The 20,889-nt window shown below is 39.0% G+C and overlaps 1 protein-coding gene across 1 annotated transcript; it reads left to right on the top strand.

The window, feature by feature from the left end:
• The first annotated feature begins 66 nt into the window (after window positions 1-66).
• Window positions 67-16,634, top strand: LOC119720892 (alpha-soluble NSF attachment protein-like). The gene is made up of 8 exons (XM_038190762.1): window positions 67-308; window positions 3,468-3,547; window positions 5,181-5,297; window positions 7,648-7,828; window positions 9,249-9,396; window positions 10,165-10,275; window positions 11,989-12,039; window positions 12,481-16,634. Exons 1-8 carry the CDS (start codon window positions 217-219, stop codon window positions 12,577-12,579), a joined length of 879 nt encoding a protein of 292 aa, XP_038046690.1. The 5' UTR covers window positions 67-216; the 3' UTR covers window positions 12,580-16,634.
• The last annotated feature ends 4,255 nt before the right edge of the window (window positions 16,635-20,889 follow it).

Here is a 20,889-nt window from a genome sequence, read left to right as displayed (position 1 = left end):
ATCAATCGTCACGTGCGTCTGTTTACATTCCCGTCATGCATTATTTTCTGATTCTATCGATGACGTCATCTGTCAAAGGTCGGACGTGGAAGCTCATCATCAGCCGATTTCTGTGTGTGCGGACATAATAATTCGTGATAATTTCACTGGTTTTAAAGCAATTCTTTGATATTTCTGCATTTTCTTAGGATCCCCCTTGTTTACTTGGGCTCCATTATGGCGGAAAATGAAGGAAAGGGGAAAGCTTTGATGGATGAAGCGGACAGAAAATTAAAATCAGCAACGGGATTTTTCGGAAGTATGTTCGGGTACGTATGCAATGAAGGCCTAGGCCTATGTAGTTTCAATGAACGCCTACCAAGTGCAGTGCACAGAAAGCTAGCACGGTAGCACTGGCACCAGCATGACCAGTAGCACTGCAGCCAGCTATGCAGTAGGCTAGCTCTTCCACCCACTACATTTTGACAGTTCATGCAGTACATTTGTTACAAATACGATGGATGAGCCAGTACCACACGTCAATTTTCTCAGAATCTTTGGCTTTATTCATGCTTATTTAAAGCTATAGACATAGTCCATCATTTGCAGCTATCCGAAAAGTAGCTGGCGTAATTATTGTTGAAAAAACATACATGGTTGAAAGATAGTAAGGGGACTAAACTCCCTGTGAAATTATTCTTTCTGGCAAGCTGTCATCGTGGTCATTTTGAAGTAATCAATGAAAGAAGGCCTTTCCAACGGTGCTTCTTAAGACGCACCGTAGGAAAATTTAAATTAGTAGTAGTTCGTTTTGTTATTCGGCGAAGTGCGCGCAAGCATTGGCACGACGCACACGCACCCCCGGTTGCTATAATTCGTCAGATCAGTGCGCGACATCGCGTAGCTGCATTCGGCTCAGCGAGAACGTGTCTCGGACGCTGAATTCAGGTGCAATTCAAAACATGATTCAGCAACTTTTGATTAGAAATTGAGATCCTAGAATGCTGTTTTTGTCAGAATATACAGCTGAAGCTGAGCTGAAGGTTAGTTGTTCAGTACCCTTCTTTAGATTTTGAGCACTTCTGTTGCTTCAAACGAACAAAATGCACAAATTACAAATGATGGACTATAAATTTAAATGCAGACGGCAATCATGAATCATGATTTCAAAAATTCTGATTAAATAGAACAGTCATGACAGTAGTATGAATGTGCAAAAATCAAAATTTGATTCACAATTTCCTATTCAGAAAAGGGTCACCAAATGATCAGCACCCTCACACATTTTCTAATGTGGTAAAAGATGTCGAAAATCAGTGGGAATTTCCTAAAAAGAGGGTGGGGTTTTGGTATTGGGGAATGCACAAAACTGCAATGTTTCACATACATGTTTCACATACATGTTTCATACACCATCAAATGGAAGAATGGGTAAGAAAGGTGCATTTGTGTGAAATTACTGTTGAAAATTTCAAATAAATGTAAGGCAGTGGCTTCAGATCCAGTGCGGTACCGGTTCTCAATTTCGTGAGGCTATGTAAACCCTTAGATCTGGACGTCGCGCGAGATCTCGCATGATACATGTAGATACCCGTTCAGTAGCCCATTCCGGTAATTAAAATATAATGTGACCCCGAGGTCACAGAAGTTGTTTTGAAATGATAAAAACTGTTCAAGAACTAGCAAGAACTAACTAATTGACCCGTCACTGTTTGCGAGTTAGCCACGCCCCTTAAATAGACAACCCTATGCAACTCTGTACGCTAAGCAGGGTTTGACCTTAACTTTTGTTCTCACTAGCCAACCGGGCTACTGCCCACGGGCATTTTCACTGGTCCGCATGTTTTTCTTTTATAGAGTGTCTCATAAACAGCAATGTGCATGTATCCTGAGGCAATCTTGTCAGTGTTTTTAATAAATAGATAATGTAACCCTTTACAGTTAATAAAATTAGACACAAATTGATACAGGTTTGCTTTCTGAGTTTAATGATTTATTTCTTCCTGTCCTTTCATCTTTGCCATATCCCGATAATTTTTGACTCGCCAGCCAGGCTACTTAACCCTAACCGCCCTGAATCCTCCAAAATCCTTTTTGCAAATTGGAGGAATTTGCAGGATTGAGGTTACATGGCAAAAGTGCATTGCTGATTTCGGAGTACGCACTGTGTCAAGGTCTTGGGCCGGACCTTGTGTTGTGTATGCTCAGCCGTGCATAAATTTAGTCCTTGATTATACTTGACATCCTCCGCACTGCTCCAGGATGTCACTGCAACTGCCTCAGCCTATTGACAGTCATAGCCGGAGGATTTTGCAGGATTCAGGCAGTGGTCACCCCTACATGGACCATATTCAAGAAAATAGTGGAGGAATTTGCAGGATTGAGGCTATATGCTATTTTTCCATGAGGCCAATTGGAGGATTTTGCAGGATTGAGGCTACATCCTAGCAAAAAGGCCTAGGGAGTTTTAATTAATGAATAGTTTGACAAGCCCCCTGCTGTTTTGACTAGCATTTGGCTTGCGGGCTACCGCTAAAGTCGAACCCTGCGTTAAGTTTTGTTTGTCTCACATTTTGCGCGTTCCACCTCCATTTGTATATCATGTAATTGGACAATATTTCGCAAGCTGGGTTGACCCGATTCTACCGCGAATTAGAGGGGGTCCCAAAGTACATCGCCATCTACTACATGGTTGAGCTTTATGTCTTGAGCAACGCCAATGAACTTTGGCTCCAGAACTTCATTGTTCATGCTAATATGGGCCCAATTGTAATAATGGCTGTGCTGAACCATAATGATCATCCACAGATTAGATGTGCCTGCAATGTATTATCCTTCTTTTTTTTTGAAGCAACAAAAGTGCTCAAAATCTAAAGAAGGGTGCTTAACAACTATCCTGATGAAGGTTTAGCCCAGTGAATGCTGATATTCCAAGAAAACTATTCTAGGATCTCGATTTCAATTCAAAAGTTGTCGAATTACACCCGAAATCAGCATCTGGGCCGCGTTCTCATTCAGCCGATTGCAGCTACGGCACTGCACTGAACCAGCGAATTATAGGAACTGCGCACGCATACATGTACGCCGTGTCATACGCTTGCGCGCACCCATTCACAGCTTCGCCGAATTAAAAACAAACTACTAATGGAAATTTCCAAAAATGCGTCATTGGACGCTTATTTTGAAATGACCTTGTTTTATTGTTTTCTTCAAAACGACAGCATGCCAGAAAGAATAATTTCACACAGAGTTTAGTGCCATTACTATCTTTAAACCAAGTATACTTTTCAACAATAATTTGGTCAGTTACGTTTTGGATAGCTTCAAATGATATAATCTACCGTTAAATGCAAACATGAATGTGCCTCACAAGTTACAAACTGCAAAGAAGGGTTCCCCCCCCCCCCCCTCCACTGTTTGCAATTGAGCCCCCATCATATTTGTGTTTTGATGTAGTGAATGACTATTCTTATTTTTTCTCCTTTCAGAGGAACTCAGAAACAAGAAGATGCATGTGAGTTGTACAGCAGGGCAGCCAATATGTTCAAAATGGCAAAGAAATGGAATGGTAAGCTGTTCTGTTGAGTTGACCAAGTAGCCCGAAAACCCGAAAGCCCAAGTCACACATTCACGGTTTGGAGCTACGGATCTCCACGGTTTGAAATTCTTGATAAACCGTGGCAGTATCGTATTCATCCTTAGTACATCCGTGGTTATCCGTCATCTTTGTTGGGTATTCGTGGAGGGGCTACGGAGCTTTAAACTGTTCATAACTTCCGTGGTGAACCGTCATGAAAATTAATCCGTAGTGCAACCGTGGGACATCCATAAGACAACAGTATTTATTCGTAGTGTTATTTGTGGCTATTCGTGCATATTCTTGGAGATTCATAGCTCATTCGTGGTAAAAATCTCTACGAATTGGCTACGAATGTCCTACGGATATGCCAGGATATGCTAGGGTTCTGCTAAGGTTGTACTACGAATATGCCGTAGGAGAACCTTGGTCATCCGTGGCCCAATCGCAGACAACCGTGGCATTAAAATCATTATTCTTAGTAATACCGTCGATATTCTTCAACAATCCGTCTATATTCTTGACAAACCGTGGTGTATTCGTAGAGAAACCTTAGGACAGTCGTGGCTATCCTTCTTGAAACCTTAGTGCATTCTTAGAAAGTCAATTTCTCCACGAATCTCGACGGTTCATCGTGATCAATTGATTCTTGGTAAACCGTGGATATTCGTAGCTCCAACCGTGAATGTGTGACTTGGGCTTAAGCAATTTTTCTAGGAATGTTTTTCACGTATACAATTATTTTTGTCGAATGAAAAATCATTCCCTTTTCAGTTAGGGTTTAATCAATTGATCATCCGGTTTATTTTTTTTTTTACATACACAATTTTTTTTGAAAATCCAAGCCAGCCGTCCATCATCATAATTGCTTCTTCTTGTTTTGGGCCGTGTACTGTCTGTCAGTCTGCCACCTTCCAATTGGTAAAATAAAGGATACTGGTCAGGAAACTTTCAATAACCAAGAATCACCAAAGAAAAGAAAATTCACGACTGTAAAACGGGGCCGTATCATAAGTCCGACGCCTCATAGGTCCGACGCCTCATAAGTCCGAAATTTCGGACTTATGAGGCGTCGGACTTATGAGGCATAAAATTTATTTATTCCGCCTCATAGGTCCGACGCCTCATAAGTCCGACGCCTCATAAGTCCGACAACGGAAAAACGAGGCGTTTAATTTGTCGGACTCACGAAGCGTCGGAGCTATGAGGCGTCGGACCTACATGTATGAGGCGTCGGACTTATGAAGCGTCGGACCTTTGAGGCGTCGGACCTATGGGCCTTTATTTGGTTAGGGGATGCGATTCTGTCGGACCTATGAGGCGTCGGACTTATGAGCAGACCCCTGTAAAACATCCTAAATTCTGGCAACTTGTGGTGCCAAATTAACTGTAACATTGAGGTTTCTGCCTGAAATGACATCACACTTTTGCTGAATATGGTGAAGCATAAAAACCAAAAAGGCACCAAAATGCCCTAGAAAATAGCAAAATGTAAATTAGGTTGGTGTAGCTGCATGTCCAAGGATTACATTTAAAGAATTAAATTGCATAAGCCCTTTAAGTGTGCTTGTCCTTTGATGCTGACAGTTTTTAACACCTGTACAATGTCTGTATCTTTGTGCAGAGGCAGGTAATGCATTCTGTAAGTGTGCTGAGATCCGACTGCGTTTAGAGAGCAGACACGAAGCTGCCACTAGCTACGTAGACGCGGGTAACTGCTTCAAAAAGAGCAACCCACAAGGTAGGTGCTGTGTATGGATCGGCGAAGTGAGAGTCACACCAGAGAATACTACCGGTACCTGTACAATAACAAACTATGGCAATGATGGCAGCATTATTCATGTAGGATTAAGTCTGAATTTTTCACAAAACAGTGGAACGTTGCGGTGTCCAAGAGAACTACAGTGCACATGTTCAGTGTTCTCCAACTTTGAAAATTAAAGGTCGGTGCGCAGTCAAAAAGCGGAGGGGGGGGGGGGTGCTTTAATTATGTTAGGTGCGCTATTTGCAGTCATACATTTCTTTATGCTAGGGGGCGCTATTTGCAGATGAACTTGTACATTATGTACGGATAACAGCTTTTAGGCCATTTCTAACACAGTAACACTAACAGTTAAGTACAATACTGGCTCAGTATCATCTTTTTTAACACATCAGTGACCAGGGACACTGAGGCAGTTTGTCTTTGAGACTTTTGACTTGATACAATGGGCAGGCTTGTCAGTTTGACAAATGTTCCATGTTACTGCTTTTGGCAGAGTTTCTGGCCAAAATGTACCCTGGAGGGTAAGGGTTGTCCCACTTGTTTTTCTTTTTTTTAAGCATGGCGGGCAACTTTTTAAGGTTGGCGTCAGCTTTTGAAGCTTGGCGGGTGCCTCAGAAAGCTTGGCGGGGGCCTCAGAAAGCTTGGCGGGGGCCTCAGAAAGCTTGGCGGGGGCCTCAGAAAGCATGGCGGGGCACCAGGTTATATTTACAGGTTGCACGCTGAGAGCTCAGTTTGTAAGAGTGAGACATCTCTTGCTTTGGCCTCAGCTTGGAGAGATTTTAGGTCTGAATCTGGGGGACTCGGGCTCAGTATAGGTCTATATTCAGCTTCAAGTTGCCCTATCTACCTGTGCTCTTCAACATATTTGTGTGTTTCCTCCCAGTAAATGTTCATGTTTTATTTAAACTGAAAGGGCTACTTTTTTGTCTAGTTTGGACAACGTTCCGAAAATACGGTTTTTATTTTCAGAAGCTTTTGCGCCCATGACACACAAATTGAAAGGCTGAATTATAGTCGAGCTGCAAATAATTAAAAGTTTGTAAAGTAAACATTCCATAACTAAACATGGGCGGATTTTTTTGTTGGATGACTCATTAAAAAGTGAATAACTCTTGTATTGTTTGAAAATTAGCCCGAGGAGAGCAACATCAATTCCTGTACCATGTGACTATTAAAGTACAGAAAAGCTGGGTCATTCTGTAAATTTATGGTCCAAAATGTGACATTTTTCCTGTCCCTGTTACCTTGGTACTTTGTAATTTGCCATTCAGTTATCGTTAAGAATGACTTAAAAACAATTTTCTATTTATGAAGCCTGTAGGTACCGATACCTGTAGTTTGCTATTCATAATCATTCTTGGAAGAAAACTGCATTAACCCTAACTCCCTAGGGGGTATGCAAAATTGTATTAAAATTGGAGGATTCAGGACTGTTAGGGCTTTCCCTAACCCCGTAGGCCATTTTTGCTAGGAACCACTCTCAATCCTCCGAAATTTTCCAAAATTTCGCACTCAGATACATGTTCAAATGAAGGATACCCACTGCCTCAATCCTTCAATATCCCATAACAGCCCTGCCTCTCAAAATACATTCAACCTCGATCTTCCAAAATCCTCCTCTTTTTCAAACACCATTCATCCTCAATCCTCCAAAATCAATTGGTACTGAATGTCCATGTGCCCTCAATCCTCCACAATCCTCCACAATTGTATGTTGCATTCATCCTCAATCCTCCAAAATCCGCCCAGAGGACTTTGGAGGATTGAGGAAGGTTATGGCTAAGGAGTGTAGTCATTGATTTCAGATGTAACAGGGACAGGAAAAAAAGTGGACCCCAAATTTATAGAATGAACCATGATCTCCATTAAATTTGTTTGGAGGGATCTAAATGATTCAGAAGCATGAAGATGAAGCTGAAGCTAGAGAAAAAAAAACAAGATTTGAAAAAAAATCCATCTTACATACCTTCAACATCTTGAACCTGCATGTGGGCAATTCCACGGTTACTCACTTTACATTTTTGATGTACTTTTGAGTTTCCTTGGGCAGTAATTACCTTATTGAAAAGGTTTAACAACTGTTATTCCCCTGATAGATAGAGTAGACCTAGACCTACCTAAGCACCAGAAAAATGTGTTATGTATGATAAATAAGACACACAAAATCGGTTACTCACGTTACGAAAATGTAACGTGAGTAACCAATTTTGTGCGTCTTGTTTATCATACATAACAGTGATAACACATTTTTTTCTGGATGTCATCTTTGACATCCAGATGAATTGCCCATGTATTCATTCTTTAATTAACTACATCCAACTTGTAGAAGCTGTGAAGGTTCTGAAGAGAGCCATTGAGATCTACATTGACATGGGGCGGTTTACCATCGCGGCCAAACACCACATCTCCATCGCAGAAATCTACGAGAACGAGATGATCGACCTCGAGAAAGCTGTGGAGAACTACGAGAGGGCAGCAGACTACTACAAAGGGGAGGAGTCCAACAGGTGAGCAGAGGGTGAAATCTATTGTGTCCATGAGCAAGACATTTTGCTGCAATTGAGGCATATCCTCAAGAGAAATGAAAGCAAGTTTGGAGAATACTGATTGGGGGGGGGGGGGATGAAATCTACGTCAATTGGGTAAAGACAGGGAAATGTAAACGTTTTGCTGTAAAAGATATACTACCACATGGACATGGTAATAAGCTGCTTAAAGGCAATATACAATGTTTGTTTTTGCTGTAATTTTCAGTAGGGAAAGTTTTGTGTTTATAGATGCTGGAAAACCAAGGAAAAACTGCTGTTCTTGTAGTCTGGTTCCCAGACCCTACTTCCCTGACCCAGACAAACAGAGCAATTTATAGACGTCAGGGAACAACCTCGTGCCCCGTGGGTACGATCTTGCAGCGCCATGTTGTTTCCCATCATGCCTTGCGCGATCGTAACCCCTGGACTTGTGTAATTTAAATGTGCCAAAATATGGCACATTATAATTAGGGCTGCAGTTTATCCGTTTACGCGCCGACGCCATCTTTAAAATGTTAAAAGTTGTCATTTTGAAGAATCAATCCTTTCAAACACAACGTTTAGACGTTGCGTTATTTAGCAAAGATTTGTATTAAGTGTACGTACCCCTTTCGTGCCTTTACAACCACAGATACAGTTTTTTTTTTATCAAAAAAACGCGGCTGACATAATCCATATCGTACTAGGCATCGCGACTTTTGAATCATAATTTTTTTTCATACGTGACGTTCCATGGAAAGCACTCGAGCGCATTATGGGCGAGCCCGGCGTGCAATCTTCGAAATGCACGCGCAGTACGCTGTGAATAGCCAATCAGCGTCATTTATGTCATCATCACAGCCAGGGGTTATTGTAAGGAATGAGCACACGCCCCTGGAGTCGAGGCTGGTCAGGGAATTATCAGGTCAGGGAACCAGACTAACTGATTGCAAACAAAATGCGGACTAACTAAGTTTGGTAAATTGGGGGCAGTATTTGAACAAAAAAGCAGTTTTTTTCCAAACGATGGTCAGCTGACCATTGTTGGAAATTGATACAAAAACTCCACTTTTCTTGAAAATGACAGCACACCAGGAATCCACAGAATGCTTCAGACTATTATTCACTTACAGTCAAGTGAGGTATTTCATAATAATTTGGTAGTGTTTTTTTTATGTTTGCAAATGTTGTATATTACCTATAAAAACAAAATGTGAAATGTACGGAGACTAAATGTGAGGTTGCCCTTTAGAGCTAGGTAACTGGTAGAGTGCCAGTATGGTGTTCTGTAGGACATACATGTAGGCTCAAAACCAGCTCCAGTCAATTTCTTTACATAAACGGTAAAATAATCAAAAATAACATTTCCAGAGTCTGCATGAACCAAATGGTAAAAATATCAATGTCACCTCTTTTGCAGCTCTGCCAACAAGTGTTTATTAAAGGTAGCCATGTATGCAGCCCAGTTAGAAGAGTATAACAAAGCCACCGGAATCTACGAGGAAGTTGCCAAGACGGCAATGGACAACCCATTGCTCAAATACAGCGCCAAAGAGTACTTCTTCAAGGTAAGGGAGCGTCTCAAAAGTCGGAATGTTCGGAACATTCTCACTGGAACGGTGTGTTCCAAAACTGGAACGCTCTGGTGTCCGTTGGGAACAGGGAGCATTCCGTCAAAATGGCACAATTCCTTTGCAAGAACGGTCCAGCGGATTGGTTGGGAACACGCATTCTAGTGGGCGTTACACCGGAACGTTCCTAGGATATCGTGATACGGTGGCCCAGTTACAAATACTTGCCCAAATTCCGTCAGGAAAAATGGCGTCCCGGCGACCTATTGTGCTTTTAGGGGTTGGGTTTTTCTGGTTTTCGAGGAACTAGAGATAATATTTGGATGTGATTGTGAAATGCCTGTTGTGGTTTGGTTAAAAAGTACAACACAAGTTATTAAAGAGTGAACGTTGACGCAGGTACAATCTTGGTAAATCTAATGATGTAAATGTTGTTTCTTTTTGGCGAAATTTCAAAACGAACATCACATGCAATATGTATGGTGATTGTGTATTCACGTTTACAAGACAAATTTTTAGTATGCAAAAACAAAAATCGTCTTTAATATTACGTACTGGTTTTAGTGAAATCTCCTGACAAAATATCTTAGGTAGAGGGAGGGAGTAACTTTGGTGTTTTTTTGTGTTTGAAACTTGGGAGTTGATCAAGGCCTTTGTTCTTAGAAATAAAACAAGACCTTTCATCCATTTTGTTTTTCCTTTTTAATTTTTGGATATGTTCATCAGCATTATCTTGACACTGTCGATATCTTTCCCTGTGTGCAGGCTGCCCTATGCCACATGTGTGTAGATGCCCTGAATGCACAGCATGCGGTCGCAAAATATGACGAAATGTTCCCAGCTTTTGCAGATAGTAGAGAACACAAGCTCCTCAATGTAAGTAGCCAAAAAATTCTATAAAATTTGTGACTTTTGATAAAATCTCAAAAGGAACATGCATTGTTGTCATGATTCTATGACCAGGGATCTTGATGTGAAAAGAGAAACATACATGTACAGTGTAATGCATGTGGCCACAAAATAGAAGTTCTATTCCATGGTAAGTTCCATTGCATGTTCACACTATTGCCAATCAGATGACTGGGATTTATTCAGGCGTTGAATGAAACAAATAATTAACGTTTCGCATTCGTGCAGTGGAAAATAATCATTTTATGCGGTGACAGATGGAACGTTCCATTCCACTCAGTTTCGCCTTTTGGAATGGAACATTCCATCTGGCACCTCAAGAAATTATTCTTACCATTGCACTCATAAACACTCATTTTGTGTATAATAAATACTGTGCATGGGAATTACGTTCAGCCTAGTTGTGTGACATCTTTGTCATACATGTACAAGGCCATTGGCTCTGTGCGCGAACAGGAGAGGGCGCTTTTTTATCACTTTTGAGAGCCCTGTGGACGGGTAAAACCGCATCAGCATACTAGTTCGCGCCCGTAAAGTGCAACGTATGTACGACCAGTTTCATTCTGAAATGCACACAAACCCATCTTGGTGTGAGTGTCGGGCGTCGTCGGTGATGACTTCAAATGTCTCTCCCAGTGGTCTCCCCAAACTCCCCCGTTCTTACCGTTGAGGGGGTACTTCTTCATGGAGCCCATATGCCAAGACCAAACATTTTAAATATACCGGGTGTCAGCATCTTAGGAAATTGCCAACAAATTTAAGATGTGTTCATGAGACTGTTCAGTGCATCCAAACTTCCAAGGTAATGAGGCTTAACTTTAAATGAGTGTTTGAGCTGTTTTACATGTACCTAATAAAAAAAAATGAAAGTGTTCATGCTTTGTATATTTTCTCAAAATGGCAGCATTTTAATGTATTCTCACTGTTTAGAAGGTTTGGCAGGCAAGTTAGTTTTACTATACCTCATACATATTCATGATCGAGAGTTGAGTTCTCACTGGTCCATTCACCATCATGTGTCAGCCGCTAGTTTTGCTGTTTACCAAGTACGCACGCGAGCTTTTAAGCACAGGTTAATCAGACTAGCACACTGGTAACCAGTGCCAGTGCGCTAGTCTACTACACATGTGCTTTACGAAGCAGTCGTGGAACCAGCGCACAGGGGTAGTGCACACGTGCGAACATCACGCCAGCTTGCAGCATGCAGCAGCTATAGGAAAACATGGGGCACACCTAACATTTTGCTGAGAAAATGTATGCATAACTTCAAGAAATGTTTGTGAATATGTATGAGGTATAGTGAAACAAATGTTGGAAGTTGACAGACTAATTCCCTCGGCTTCGCCTCCAGAACTACTCTGTCAAATTTTAATACTTCGGGGAGCTAATATCAACTATCAACCTTCAAACCATGTATTATTGCTGGACTGGAGAAAATCCCCTTGACCGATTTGACTGAATCAGGATTTGAAGCTACATCCTTCACTACACCATATCAGCACCCTACCAAATACAATGTATGTAGAAGATTTTGAGCTAGTTTGTCTTTTTTTTTAATGGAGGTGACAGAAAGCCTGACAGTTTTACTGTGCTATGTGGCTAGGATCATGGCCACACTGTACTAAATGTTTAATGTCTCTTTAACATGCATTACATTTTGTCTTTATAACTGTCTTACAGAAATTGATGGACGCAGTTGAGGAGCAGAATATTGACAATTATACTGAATCGGTAAGTGAAGTATTAACACAAGGTTTTCAATATTTATAGAAAAGTTTATTGTTAAGCCACACACTCTACGTAAATTCCACCAATGTGATCGATTTGTTGAGTGTTCAGTGTTTGAAAAATACCCGAGCCGAAGAACCCAGACTCCAAGCGGCCTTAAACAGAGTTATTAAAACCTCCAAAGCACACATTTATTCCCTTATTAATTTCAGGCTTACAGTGGTAAAAATAAATCAGCATATTGTATGTTTTCATAAAAAGTACCTGAATGTTTGCAATATTATGTCAGTAGTTGAGCGACTGCAGTCTGTATCACAAACCTTTTTCTCATTCAAAGCGCTAGCCAAGTCATTTGGACGCGACCTTAAATTCACATCGCCCAGACACGCACAAATAATCTACCATATAAAACGTGACCCTCCGTTTGGATTTTTCTTGGACCAGGTCAAGGATTATGATTCCATCTCACGATTGGACCAGTGGCTGACCACGATTCTGCTCAGGATTAAGAAGAGCATCAGCGGTGATCCGGATTTACGGTAATCTGCCCTCGGCCGTCCGGCTCCTGCTGCTTGAGATAAGCCACTTGTCTTCTTTCAATTTCTCTTCAAATAGATTTAATCAAAGATAGAAAGGCTGCGATGTGCGCAACTACAGGTAACGCATGCAATCCAACGGTCTGATATTTATCTGGGGGGGAAAAAGTCGGTCATTAATTAGAAAAGATGCTATGATACTCTGTTGAACTCTGTGTACATATATATTTCATGATCAAGATGGTCGTGGCTTGCGATGATCGCTAATGCACACTGCTTCAGTTTCTATCATAAATATCCGAGAGAGTTTACCCATTCCTATTGGTCGAGAGCCCATCACGTGGGTGGTTTAAAACGGTTGGTAAAACACCAACTGGTTTTAAACACTTTTTTTCCAGTGTCACATGAATTTGTACTCCTACGAAATCTGGTTCCTTTTATCCTTTTATTGGTTGAACGTTCACAATCTTCATTCAGGCATGCCAATACTACTGATGAGTCCTTATTTCATAGAGTCCTAAATTCACACTTCACCGGCACCGCTGTGTTCTGCGCCACTTGCGCAGTACACATCAAGTGCACGCCAATCTCCATATAAGGAGATTTTTAGTACTACTTGCGAGAGCCACATACCATAAACATAGCTAGATGGGTGTTTCACAAAACCAAAGGTAAACTTGTTGAACAAAAACATTGGAAAGTTATAATTTTAAGTGTTTTGATTTTTAACCGAAAGGTATTTATGAATGGGAATAAATATGTGCTTGGCCGGTATTAAACGAGTACGTGTGATACCGGCTTGGGGCCTGGTTGCCGATAATTTCCTGAGCCAAATATCCGCCCCAAGTCATATTTATTCCCTTAACGCATTTAATTCCATCGTCAAAGAATATGTTTGTGCTGTTTTGATAGTTGGGGGAAAAGCGAGGTGTTCTCCCAGATTGACATGCTATTGGAACAATTTCGGCCATGGAACCACGCAGTTATCCTTGAACTTAATTGCAAGGATTGAAATTTGTATAATTTTGCCATTAATGTGCTTTCCACCTTACAATTAGCTGAATCCAACAGCCTGCATGCATTGGAGGATGAAGATATGTTGATAACAAGATCACATGAAACTATTCTTCAACAGAACAAATTTAGAAATTGATAACTTTAAATATTTACAAATTGCACTACTTTTCAAGATGTGCTGGTTTGCATTATAATATTCATAGTGAGAAATCAATGTGTATACTATAGATACAATAATGTAACATAAAATCTTTAAAATTAAAACATTTTTTTTTGGTTTAGTTTCGTTCACATGGAATTGACTGGAAGTGCCATGTTATATGAAGATGCAATACGTTTTTTTTTTTTCAATTGAAGAATTTTTAATGTTTTTTTTTTTTTTACTTCTACGCTGTTGTGGGACCTCTTTAAATGTTAAATATTGTGATGTGGGTGGTGAGATGTGTATTTAATCATAATGTGTACTGTATTATTTCTTTGGTTTATTTTCATATGATTGTGATGATGGTATTGATATCAGACATCAGTCAAGCCCAGAATTCATTTAGAGCTTTCCTTGCACAAAATAGATTTTTTTTTTTTGAAAATGGAGCATTCTCGCTTATTTTTTTATGCTTTAGCTATATAATTGACCTATTGCCGTTTGCGAGATAGCCACGCCCCTTAGACAACCCTATTGAGTGTTGTACCTTGTTTGTCTCAGATTTTGTGCGTTCCACATCCATTTGTACATGTGATGGGACACTATTTCACAAGCTGCATTGACGCGATTCTATCGTGATAGGTTAATAGGCCCACAACTGAAAGGTTGATTCAATGCAATAAAACATTTGGTAGAATATTAATGTAATTTCTGTACTTTCTTGGATTATCAGGCAATGCTATCGCAGCATTAAAAGATGGTAGGTTTTAGAAAATTTCTTCCGTTTCAGATTGTTGAAAATGAAGATGCTAACAACCTGAAGTTGCAATTTTCAAGAATCACTTGGTATCTAAAGAGCATTTTCAAAAGGCAGAGAGAAATTGAAATTCTTGCCAGGATGGTTTGTGTGATTTGTGTTCTCAAGTTAAACTCTGTATATTTTTTTTTTTAAATTAAATCATAAAATTGTCCACCTATCATGTAGTAGTCAGCATCATATAAACAAAGGATAAAGGTAGGAATAGAAGATAAAATCATTCCAGATTCTAAGTGTGTAAAATGTAAACAAATACACCTCATTTATAATTGTCATTTGTGTACAGTTCATAGAGTATATTATCCAAATATAGTGGCAAGTCTCGTTAGATTACTACCAATTCTGGTGTACAATGAAAAGCAGAGATTTGTCAACACAAAGAAAATATTTATTTCAAATTTTGAAATTGCACGCAATTTTCTTCATAGGTTCACAAAAAAAACTTCTTGGTTATACCACCATTTTGTGTGCAGTCCCTATCCTATGGCAAAATTGTGGGCTATGTTGTACAATTAGATACAGATGGGAAAGATTAAATGAAAATCATTCTGGAGTGATACTCTTGATGTCCATTTAACCAGTTCGCGCCGGGATTATTTTGACAAGAACGAAATGGGCGCGGGATTTCTTTCGACCTCAACCTCAAGCCATGTGGGTGGAAGCCATCGCCCTCAGGCAGCACACTCATATTTCCGGCCTCGCTCACTGCGAGCGGGTCGCTGACAGATATATTTCCGACCTTGCTCCCTGCATCTCTCAATACCGCAAAACTTTTGCGTGTATACACGTCGTCCGCCGCGAACTGGTTAAGAAACTTTACACAAGAAAAACTAGCAATTGGTGGTATATATATCTACATGTATTATGAACCTCTGGTTTTATTTTCTCATTTGGATGTGCAAAGCTTTGAAATGTTCTTGAAGGAGGTGCTGAAAAAAAATGATTTCTTACATTTGAATAGTATTCAGCCAAATTGGCTTTTGATTTGCTTCATTGTTTTGTATAGTTAATGAGTAATTATCAACACGTATTGTGTACGCATTTAATCTACAGTCCCAAACAGCAGGCAAGAAGATGACTTCTGTACGATTCACCAAAATTAATCATTTTTTTTGCCAAATTAAGAATGCATGGGAAAACTAGCTGATAGTTGCAGCAAGTTCAAGGGCATCCAGGGAACCTCAGACATTGTGTTATCAAGTGGACAGTAAACTAGAGTTTGTCCATCTGGAGTACAGAATGGTAACACATGTACATGTACATGTATGTAAATACAGCAACTGGTGAAAACTGGCAGAGTGCTATTTGTAATTACTGCTACATTTACATGTACAGTTGGATAGTTAATGTAAGCAGTAATAACCAAGTTACATTTACTCAAGCTAAATCCGTTCAAGCAGCTTAACTTGGTTTAGTGCAGTGCTATCAAGTGGACAGTAAACTAGAGTTTGTCCATCTGGAGTACAGAATGGTAACACATGTACATGTACATGTATGTAAATACAGCAACTGGTGAAAACTGGCCGAGTGCTATTTGTAATTACTGCTACATTTACATGTACAGTTGGATAGTTAATGTAAGCAGTAATAACCAAGTTACATTTACTCAAGCTAAATGGGTTCAAGCAGCTTAACTTGGTTTAGTGCAGTGCTAAACCCTGTACCGTGTGTACCGAGGGCCTTAACCTGTTACATTGGCAAGGTGATTTGGATCTTGCGCAAAGTTAACATAATCAGGCAGAAACCGTTAACACTTAATCAGTTCGAATGATTGGTGTGTTAAGAGACGTTTGTAATATTTGCAGCAATTATGCAGAGTTGTTTTAACTGCATGTATACTCAAACCACAATTTTATCCTAAATCATGCTTGTCTTTATATTAACATGTAAAATATTATTAAAAAAACAAAGTGTTCAAATTTTCATCAGTTACAGAGAAGCCAATTTAAGATGTGAAAAAAAGATTGACTCTATGATGCACACAGAGTAAAATAAGTGCATGTATAGAAGACATCCCAAGAACTTTTACGATTATTTAAATTGAATTAAATGTCTAAAATAAAGTATTAATCCAAAGATGACATCAGTCATGTGTCGGTCATGTATTGTCACGTTGATTTGTCACGAAACATTGGTTGTCCACACAGAATATTTTGCACAGGGAATTACCATTCATACAGATGGTAAATGTTTTATCTGTGTTTTTGTAACCTCCAGTCGGTTTATTAACCCTAACATTCCAAAATCCTCCAAAATCTGCTTTGCAAAATGGTGGAGTTTACAGGATTTAGGCAATATGGCAAACATGTGTGGCTGATTTTGGAGGATGCACTGTCAAGGTCTTGGGCCGGACCTTGTGTTGTTTATGCTCAACAGTGCATAAAGTTAGGCCTGGATTATACTTGAAATCACCCGCACTTCTCCAGAATGTCACTGGCTCTGCCTCAATATATTGAGTGATCGCCGGAGGATTTTGCAGGATTGAGGCATGGTCACCCCTCAAAGGACCACATTCAAGAAGTAACAGAGGATTTCGCGGGATTGAGGCTGTCTGCAATTTTGACATGGAGGCAGTTGGAGGATTTTGCAGGATTGAGGTTGCATCCTGGTAAAAATGCCTAGGGAGTTAGGGTCAAACACAAGAGTTTCATGTTTAAATCAGTAAGCTCGGACACTTCAAACGGTGGAAATGTAAATTCTTAAAACAACCTGCAGCCACAGATGCATGACATTATTTCGCTTGTTCCATAGATATGTACGTGTAGTATACATTGTGTACTTTATCATGAAGCTCGCATAGCAATGAGGGCTGGTTTCTCACTGCTAATTGTATGTGGGCATGTGTTCTGGTGTATTGATCTGGTGCTAATGAAGTCAGGCATGACATGATTTTTTTTACAGGTAGGTATTACACATGTATGAATTAACCTGACCGTGTAAAGTCATTTTAAGGAACATGAATTCTCAGTTTGTGTGAATACTAGCCATTTGTTTAAAGGAAAATACAACATTTGCAAACATCAAAAAATAAAACTACCAAATCATTTTGAAATACCTTGCTGGACTGTTAGTGAATGACAGTGTAAAGCATCCTGTAAAATCATGGCACCTGGAATACTGTCATTTTCAAGAAAAGCGGTAATTTTGTATCAATTTCCAACGCTGGTTGGCCGACCAGCGTTGGAAAAAACTGGCTTTTTTCAAATACTGGCCCCAATTGACCATCACACTTGTTTGCAATCGATTACACACCTATGAACGGGTACAAGCCAGCTAGACTGGTTCCCTGACCTTACAATTCCCCAATGTATTTAAAGTGCTCTGTTTCTTCTTATATGGAGTCAGGGAACCAAACTACAGGAAAATGATTGTTTTTCTTGGTTTTTATAGCATTTTCGAGCCCAAAACCTCAAAAAAGTCAGTGTAACTATATTTGCTATAAATATTTCCAACCCCCCAATTCCATCCATTTCTGAAAATTACAGCAAAAGCAAATGATGTATATTCCCTTTAACAAGAATTCTACTCCGTAAAAGAATTTGGAAAAAAGAGTATTAGTTTATACATCTACCACTTGGCCATGCACTGGTTTATCATGCTTCTGCATGGAAGGCTCAGAGTAATTGCATAAGTCAACTGTGAAGAAATTTCAATGGAGTAAAAAAAAACAAATTTGCATTCCCAAATTGTTTATTCTTTTAATTAGGCAACAGAGCATAAATTAATACTGATAAAATTTAGGAATGATACTCGGGCAGTACTTTTTTAAACATTTAGAAGCAAACTGATAACTGCCCAAAAAAGTATATACTTAAAAATGATACAACCCACAACAATCTAATGAAAAGTAAGGTTTAACTATGTGATATTAACATTTTCACCAAGAGGACCCATCATTTGTTAGGTATGATAAACATTCACTATAACTTCAGCTTTTTTGTTTTCGAGAGTTTTGCTGATGAAAACATAAGGCCACTGAAAAATGTGTAATCACATTTTTGCTTGTTTTCGAAAAGAACGGAAATAAAAATGGAATCCTTTCTTTGTCACCAAAACATTTGTTTTGGGGTGAAATTTCAAATCAAATACATGTATATATAAACTATACATCAAAATTATGTTTACCTAATTTTGAATGAAATTTTTTTGTTTAAGATCATTTCAGTATCATTTTTGTACAAGAAGTGAGAACAAATACATACGTTTTGCCAATCCACTACCTCATTTCGGTTGGTGTGGGAGCAGTATTTAGTGCAAATAACAAAGCAACTTGCTGTTGAGTGATGTATTTTGGAGGATTTATCAAGTTTTTCTAGCAAGACAAATTCCTTAAAACTCAAATTAATTTTTTAAAAACAGAAGGAAATGCTAAAGAAAAGGACTTGGAAATTAATTAAAGGAAAACACACCCATTGTACAGATTTGATCGACATAACTGACAATTAAAAATGTGTACACAAGATTTCTTCAAAAGTATGGCCTACAAGGCACAAGTTTTACTAGAACTCATTAAAAAGATTCTTAAAAAGAAGAGAAAAAATTACAAATGTTGCCCATGATAAAACTGTAACATATCAGCCGTCATATTTTCATGACAATTATTAAAAACTATATTTCGATAAATTGTCATAAAATAGTTAAAATATCAAATTACATGTATATATTTCTTCTTCATTTTACAAATTACTAGTCTTAAAAAAGTCTGGATAAAAGATCAGCTTTTTAATACTAAGATATCTCACTTTTCAATATTTTTTTTCTAAAATAAGCAGAACAAAAACAACCCTCTTTGACACACACATATAACATTTCTTGAATTATATTAAAGGTAATATATTTGTACACAACTTGACCACACTCCAATTTCAAAGAGCCACTGCAATGAAACACACAGAAGTTATGTATTTACAGCCTTGTGAAGTTTAAGAACTTTAACTCGGCGCCCAGCAAATTTAGTAAAAAGGCAGTAGCACTTCAAAATTGGGATGTCATCTCACAACTCTTGGCAACAGAGTTGCAGTCCAATCCTCGCACATTAGAGAAAAGTCATTACCAAATCATTCTAAATCTATTTAAAATTACTGGGGCTAAGTAATGATTTTTCTTAGGAACACATTTTGTGCGACTTTCTGATCCTCTTAAATGTATGAAAACACGCATACTGGAATTTGTATTCTTGTGGAGACATTCCTTTGTTCTCGTGTAGTTTAAAAATGCTCTTATTTTAACCAGAATTAATTTCCTTGGCTGAAATTTGGACTTAATATCCCTCTTCTAAAACTCTTCCATTTGCGACAGATCAACATAGCTTGGAAATGCCTAGTTTTTTAGTAAAATCCATATATCTATTTCGTGAAAACCTTGTGGAGACGTATTCATCTATAGAAATTGCCCTGTGGAGACATACACAATCTTTTGTTCCCTAATGTACACACGTCTCCAGAGTTTACAGTGTATCAGATCTACTTGACATCCCTTTTTGGTTAATTTTATTGAAAAGTGCACTTCTTCAAGCATTTAAAATTGTCCATGCTTTTTCCGGACAACTGAGGGTGCTGTTGCTGTGATGTCATTTCGGGAAGGCACTGTTGAGTTTAGGCATGTTAGGGGTTTTCCGTTCAAATTGTGAACCCAAAATTTGCTCACTGAAAGCCTGAGAAAGGAATGCTCATGTACTTACACAACAAAGAATCACCCAAGATAATAATATTTACTTATGACAGCATAGCCAAATTCTAGCAATTTTTTTGTGCTAAAATAGCTGTAACATTGAAGTTTCTGGTCGTAATGACGCCACAGTTAGCTCATGAATATGGAAATTTGCATTAGCATAAAAACCAATGGCACCAAAATGTCAATACATAAATTGATAATAGGGACACAAAGGTACAATTTAGGGGATATCGTTACAAATTTTTTTTTTTACATAGCCTGGGCCCTGAAATGCAACACTGATTGACAAAGCAGACTGTTCCAAACAAAATCATTTTCACACCAGCATGATGCGCACGTAGGCATGCAAGTTATAAACCACACTGCTTTATTAATACTGTTTGGCCGCAAATGCCATCATCACAGGACCAGCAGAAAGTTTCCCCATAATTTGACTTGCCCTAGTGACTGTTATTTGGAATGCCAGCTTCACACCAAAAAAACAATGTAATGACCAGCATCCATAGTGAATTATTGTAATGCATAAACATCTCTGAAACCCTGATCACTGATTACAATGATAATGCTCAAAACCACAACAAAATGTGAAACACCACTTGAAATGGCGCATAGCCATGTAAATTGTGCGTGCTGCAGGCAATAGGTTTGTGCTAGGAAATGCTCAGAAA

This window comes from Patiria miniata, unplaced genomic scaffold (genome assembly GCF_015706575.1).
Source record: "Patiria miniata isolate m_02_andy unplaced genomic scaffold, ASM1570657v1 HiC_scaffold_13, whole genome shotgun sequence".
Taxonomy (NCBI): Eukaryota; Metazoa; Echinodermata; class Asteroidea; order Valvatida; family Asterinidae; genus Patiria; species Patiria miniata.
This window is presented reverse-complemented; position numbering and strand designations above follow the sequence as displayed.